This window comes from Patagioenas fasciata, chromosome 7 (genome assembly GCF_037038585.1).
Source record: "Patagioenas fasciata isolate bPatFas1 chromosome 7, bPatFas1.hap1, whole genome shotgun sequence".
In the NCBI taxonomy this organism is placed as follows: Eukaryota; Metazoa; Chordata; class Aves; order Columbiformes; family Columbidae; genus Patagioenas; species Patagioenas fasciata.
The window spans coordinates 47659980-47666586 of record NC_092526.1 but is presented as its reverse complement, the minus strand read 5'-3'; the positions used below and the strand labels follow the sequence as shown (position 1 = coordinate 47666586).

At 50.5% G+C, this 6607-nt stretch overlaps 1 protein-coding gene across 1 annotated transcript; it reads right to left on the bottom strand.

Annotated features, from left to right (window-relative positions):
- Positions 1 to 3703: 3703 nt before the first annotated feature.
- Positions 3704 to 4618, bottom strand: LOC139828403 (olfactory receptor 14J1-like). The gene has a single exon (XM_071810774.1). It carries the CDS (start codon positions 4616 to 4618, stop codon positions 3704 to 3706), a length of 915 nt encoding a protein of 304 aa, XP_071666875.1.
- Between the last annotated feature and the right edge of the window lie 1989 nt (positions 4619 to 6607).

The following is a 6607-nucleotide window of genomic DNA, read 5'->3' as shown; positions in this document are numbered from 1 at the left end:
ATGATTTTGGGGTAATTCTGTCCAACAGGTGTAATCTTTAAATAATTAAAATAAAAGTGAGACAAAAAAGCATTGCTCCAAGAACTTATTTCAGGACACAACTACTGAGGTGTAGTAGATGTTTTGAAAAGTAAGAATGACTGTTAGGAATGCAATTAAAGAGCTTTACTTTACAACCATCATCAGTGAGAATAAGGAGTTCCCTGTTGCTGTTTTTAAGTGATAGCACCACTGTTCAAAACCATCTTTCAGAGCATCTCTGTTTTCCCTTGGCTCCAAAGCTCAGCCTGCTCAGATTTTGAAGGGATTGCTTCAAACCCCTGTGACCCAAATCTCTACAACTGTCTCTCCTCAACAGCCCTTTACCCCAGGAAGGGGAAAACTCCCAATGCAGGCACCAAACCAGTGCCCAACCTGCCTGGAGAGCCAGGACAGCTGTGCCACACAAAAGCAGCCGCTGAGGGAAGCTGGAGGTGATGGAACTGAAATGGTTTCAACCCAAATCATAGACATAGCACCCATCAGCTGGAAAAGACCCTTAAGAACATGGAGTCCAACTGTAAATCAAACAGTGCCAAGGCCACCACTAAACCATATCCCTAAACACCACATCTCCAGGCCTTTTAAATACCTCCAGCAATGGAAGCTCCAGCCCTGAGCTGGCAGGACACCACTGGCTGCAGATGCACATAAGATACTGGTCATGACTGTGAGTTCAGCCCTCGCTGGCAGAATGTCTCACACATCACTGAGGAGGGCAGGGGGCTGGGAGATGGGAGCACGTTTCAGTTTCCAGATCCCAGCACAGAGCCCAAACCATCCTGCCCTTGAACTCCGGCATCCCAGTTCCTGAGATGCAAAACTGGTGGGATTTCTGTGGATAATCATGTTAAAAGGCATCAATAATCCTTCAAGTGTTTGTGTATTTGTCTAGGAATGTCAGTATTTAAAGAAAAAAAAAAGTTTAATACGCTTATATTTAAATATCTGTAAAATAGCACTCTGCATCAGTGGTAGTCCCTCTGGCAATGATACCTAAATAGGTATTTGCACTATAAGGCTTCATACCTCATCCACAAGCACACATCTACGTGGTTCAGATGAAGGGTGGTCTGGCAAACGTCACCTTTGTGTCCCCAGGTGCATGGACACTGCTCATGTGCCTCTGCAGAGAGTGGCAGGAGCTGGATCCCCTTCTCGGGACAGATTCCTTCCAGGAGAGACACAGACACAGGGGTAACTCATCAGGTCTTTACAGCATTTCACTTGGCATCAGTTTTGACACATTGGGTGCTGTCCTGTGACTGCCCTTTCTGCACAAATGATCATACAAAGACAACCACTTAGTAAGACATGGCCATAAAGGGGCTGTTATGGACAAGAAAGCTCACCATAAACTCTGGAGAGAGCAAGGAAGTTTATAATAAGCACCAGGAAGAACCAAGAAGCTTAAGGCCTCTTCTGAAGAGCGGGAGGCCCTGAGCAGCTGTGATTGGCCATGTGTAGGTGTGGGAGAGTGTCAGGGCCTGTCAGGGAGAAGCAATGAGATGGCTGATGGCTTCAGTGAACCCTTTCAGCTATGTCTGAGCCCAGAAATGGAAAGCAGTTGATGTCTGCAGGTGGAGGAGGAACAGGAGGAAGAATTTCCTGGGAATATGGAAGGAAGAAAGCCCTCTCTTGGGCTACTCATGTATGGCAGTGTCATTTCCATCCTGTGGGCATGGCTGTGCCTGGGAGATGGGGAATGGCTGCTGCTGGGGTGGCCGTGCTCAGTCATGGCCCATGAGCTGACCCTGCTCTGCTCCTCTCTTACACTGCCCACACTTGGATGGTCCTCAGGAATCATCCATGAGCCTGGTGGATGCATGAACCTCCTGGAGTGATGGGTATGGATCCAAATAGAGAATTCAAGCAAGTTTGGGACTGGGACATTGAGGTGATTGGTGACCATTGCCAGGTGTATGAAAGAAGCTGGATGAGTGGTGAGGAACTCACAGGCATTTCCAACTCCAAAGAAAACCAGAGCCTTGCAGGTAAAGCAACAGCAGTTCACATAAAACCCACACCCAAAATACAAAACGCACTGTCCATAGGCAAAGCCTTGAAAAACATTTGAGAAAGATCTACCAGGTTCCAGGGGTCAGGGCTCAGCCATTCTGGTGATGAACAAACATCAGGAGCTGACATGGCATCAGAGCCACCTCCCCATGGCCCTCACCACCTGTAGCCAGTGTCTCCAATTCTTTCCTTCACCAGCCTCCAGATCTATTATATCCAAAATCTTATCCCTACATTCAGACCCTCCCAGCAGTCCTAAAGAGCCAAATCTTTACACATTGGTATGTTGGTTACATAATCATTTTATCACCATGCATGGTTGTTGAGGAAGGGTCCCAGGCTGAGCCTGGGGCTCCCATCCTACAGATGTGTATTTTAGTATTATAAGGAGCGTATAAGGAGCAAAGTTCAGCTAAAGGACACTTGATGTAACAGTCTTGAGCAGATGTTAAAAGAAGACTCAACTAACTGTGCAGGCTCCAGAGTGTCTGCGCTGCAAGGACAGTGTTCTTTGCAGGTTCTGATTGGGAAATTCGTTCACAGAAACACATCCCAGTGCTGCTTTCTGATGGTTCCTTATGGGATGCTAGTCCCAACATGATGTCACCTCAACAAACTGTCTGTCACACAGGTCTTCATGGAACCACAAGAAATAGCTGATGGTGTTTTTGCTGACTCAAGTTCATGTCAACTCACGTACATGATGTGCATGCTCACATCTCATCTGTACAAGGCAAACATGAATCTCTGACCTACTCATTCAGTGTAATTGCATGGAGGGGCAAAGAACTTTGAGCTGGGGTGAGAGGTCAGTGCTTGAAATGGTGGTTCTGAAGGGTCAGTCGATGGTGATTGACCAGAGGCACCTTCTGAGGGGTGTCCAGTGCACAGGGGCACAGTCCAGACCCTGCTCTGCTGGTCCTGCAGGTCTCTGGCAGGAGGCCTGGCTGTGAGAGGACACTGCTGTGTGCCAGCCCTGCACACACACACTGTTCAGATATACAATGGTGTTTCATCTGTGGGACACTTTTGTAGGAATAAGCTTGAGGGAAACATTGCAAGAAGATAGAAACCATCATGCACTGCCCAAAGAAGATCACTTTTCCTTGTGGAAGTACTGTTACTGAGGCCAGTTCTGTGACACAAGTGCCCATTGCCTGTCCCTGCCTGTGCTGACAGGAGTGACACAAAGCAGGACGGGGACCAAGCTGCCAGAGCACTCAGGCCTTGCACCAACACAAGGGATGAGAAGGAGACTGTGGGAGTGGAACCAGAACAGCTCTGGAAGACCAAGCACTGGTGCTCCCTGGCAGTGCTCCCATACGAGAGCTCTTTTCCCCTCCACCCACCCACAGGAACTATCTCTGCAGCTCTAAAAAGCCCTTGCAGGATAGATATAGTGAAAAACAAGTCACTAAACAGCCCTTTATTCTGCTTAGAGACAAGACGAGCACTGCTGCTCATTTAAAAAGCCAACAGTTATAAAAGAAAAGCCAACATGGAATTAGAAAGGGAATGACAACATTATCACAATACGAAAACAACCAACAACACCAGACAATCCAGTTGACAGGCAGGGCCTGTAATTAGCTACATTAAAACTCCTATATAGAAGATGATGGTCAGTTTATTGCTTCAGAAAACTCTAGGAAATTAGTTTCCTAAGGGCATCCTTGAGCTCCTGGTTCCTCATGCTGTAGATGAGGGGGTTCACTGCTGGAGGCACCACTGAGTACAGAACAGACACCACCAGATCCAGGGATGGGGGGGAGATGGAGGGGGGCTTCAGGTAGGCAAACATGCCAGTGCTGACAAACAGGGAGACCACAGCCAGGTGAGGGAGGCAGGTGGAAAAGGCTTTGTGCTGTCCCTGCCCAGAGGGGATCCTCAGCACAGCTCTGAAGATCTGCACATAGGACACCACGATGAACACAAAACACCCAAATATTACTAATATACAAACCGCAAGAAGCCCAGTTTCCCTGAGGTAGGAGTGTGAGCAGGAGAGCTTGAGGATCTGGGGGATCTCACAGAAGAACTGGTCCAGGGCATTGCCCTTGCACAGTGGCAGTGAAAATGTATTGGCCATGTGCACCAGGGAATAGAGAAACCCAGTGGCCCAGGCAGCTGCTACCATGTGGACACAAGCTCTGCTGCCCAGGAGGGTCCCATAGTGCAGGGGTTTGCAGATGGCAACATAGCGGTCGTAGGACATGATAGTCAGAAGACAAAATTCTGCTGAAGCTAAAAAGAAAAACAGAAAGAGTTGTGTAGCACACCCTGCATAGGAAATGACCCTGGTATCCCACAGAGAGTTGGCCATGGATTTGGGGACAGTGGTGGAGATGGAGCCCAGGTCAAGGAGGGCGAGGTTGAGCAGGAAGAAGTACATGGGGGTGTGGAGGTGCTGTTCCCAGGCTATGGTGGTGATGATGAGGCCGTTGCCCAGGAGGGCAGCCAGGTAGATGCCCAGGAAGAGCCAGAAGTGCAAGAGTTGCAGCTCCCGTGTGTCTGTGAACGCCAGGAGGAGGAACTGGGTGACTGAGCTGCTGTTGGACATTTGCTGTCTGTGAACATGGGGACCTGCCATAGGAGAAAAAGACAGTGACAAATTAGGGGAGACTTCTCTGTGCAAAATAAACATGCTGTTTCTCATTAAAACCTCCTCCCTGAAAGAGGGATATGTCAGTTTATTTTGTTTCTACAAAATGAGAAACATGTTTCATCACAACTTAAAATACAGCTTAGGCACCTGGTTTCCATGAATCATCTCTGGGGCAAGACCCCCAGTGTTGGTGTCAGAACAAGAATGGAACCACACTCCCACGCCAATCCCATACAGCAAGAGCACCAGGGAGAGGTGGAGAAACAGGGAAGGACACTGAAGTGTTCCTGGAAATTAAAGCAATAACAAAAAGGCAGACGGGCAGGCTGTGGAACCTTCTCCTTACCCGGCTGTGCTGCTGCCACTCACATAATGACACTGTAGAGCAAGTACTTTCAGAATGTTTTGTGTACCACGTTCCAGGAACCCTTCACCTGGAGGAGCAGCTGCTGAGGTGGAGATTCGTGACATGGACCCCATCGCTTTGGGGCAGAGGCTCTGCTGGGGAGGAGAGGAGACCAGGGGTTGCCCTGGGAAAGGTCTCTGCACTGCAGGGGATGGCAGGGGGGCTCCTGAATCCCGCCTCCCCAGCATTTCTGGTACATCTCCCTCTCCCTGTCCATGTCTGTGTTCCCTCTAGTTGTGTCTCTGTCCCTGGATCTGCTCCCTGTCAGTGTCACAGACCCCGTCCCACTGCTGTATGCTCAGCTCTGTCCTGCTCACACATCCTGGCACTGCCCAGGGGCAGCTCTGTGTGTGCAGGGGCTCAGGAGCATCTCAGACAAGTCCTAATGAGAACTCGAGTCTCAGTGTCTTCTCCAAAGAGAGAAAGAAATCCCCATCTCCCACTGCACACCCAGACAACCAAGAGTGGAAAACTGAAAGCACAGACTCCTTCCCTTGCAGCTTTTGCTGCCTTGATGTTGTTGTTCAGAAGGACCCTTTGCAATGTCTATAGGGCTGATCTGGAGCTCTGGCAGCCCTGACCAACACAGCACCCTTCAACCCCACAAGCTCCCTGCCTGCCCTGCCAGGGGTCGCTGCTGCCATGGGATCTCCCCGGGCAGGCTGAGCGCTGACCCTGGCAGGCGGAAGAGTCCCTGCCCCGGCACAGCCCTGGGGTGCAGGGACCCTGCTCTGCAGGACAACCCTGGGCACCCCTGGGTGCTCACCCGTCTTCACAGCTGTTCAACATTGCCTGACAAGAGCCCCCTCCTTACAGATCCCACCAGCTGTGCCTGTGCCAGTTTTAGGAGATGCCTCCAGGAGCTACAGCTGCATTGCCCTGCACCCAGAGACTTACCATGGCAAGGGCTGCAAAGGTTTCTCCTCCAGTGAGCTCTCAGTCATCCTCCCAGTCCTGACCACCTTTAATCTCTCTCTGCCTTGCTCGTCTCCCTGAGATCGCCAGGCAGAGCCCTCAGCCCTGCTGCGCTGTGCAGAGGAGCTGCTCCTGGGCAGAGCTGTGTCTCTGCAGCGCTGCCGCTTGCCAGGAGCTCCCTCTGTCCCAGGAGCCCAGCCCAGCTCAGCAACACAGGAGCAGCCCAAGGCGCTTTAATGACCCCTCTGGTGGGTTTGGTGCAGGGTCCATGGACCTCACACCCTGGAGGAAGATGAAGAAGACAAACTCAGATCTAAACTTCAAATGCTGTTGTAAGATTAATGAATCCATTGAGGGCCACAACTGAGAAACCATCCCCAGGATCAGTTTGGACAGAAAACTTGAAGCAGAACAAAGGGTAAGGAAGTAAAAGCTGGCTCTGATGCTGACTAAACCTGGATGTGTTTCATTAACCAAAGGGCCAAGCCCTGACCCCCAGCCCTGGGAAGACAGATCCTGTCCCTCCCAGGGCCCTTCCTGGGACAGTGTGATGTGGGGCTGTGCAAGGCCAAGGGCAGGACTATGGTCCCAGACCTCCCAGATTCCTGGCTGGGGCCAAGGAG

What these genes read in the sequence shown, in the direction of transcription:
- LOC139828403 (XM_071810774.1), bottom strand. Translation starts at nt 4,618, where the DNA reads ATGTCCAACAGCAGCTCAGTCACCCAGTTCCTCCTCCTGGCGTTCACA.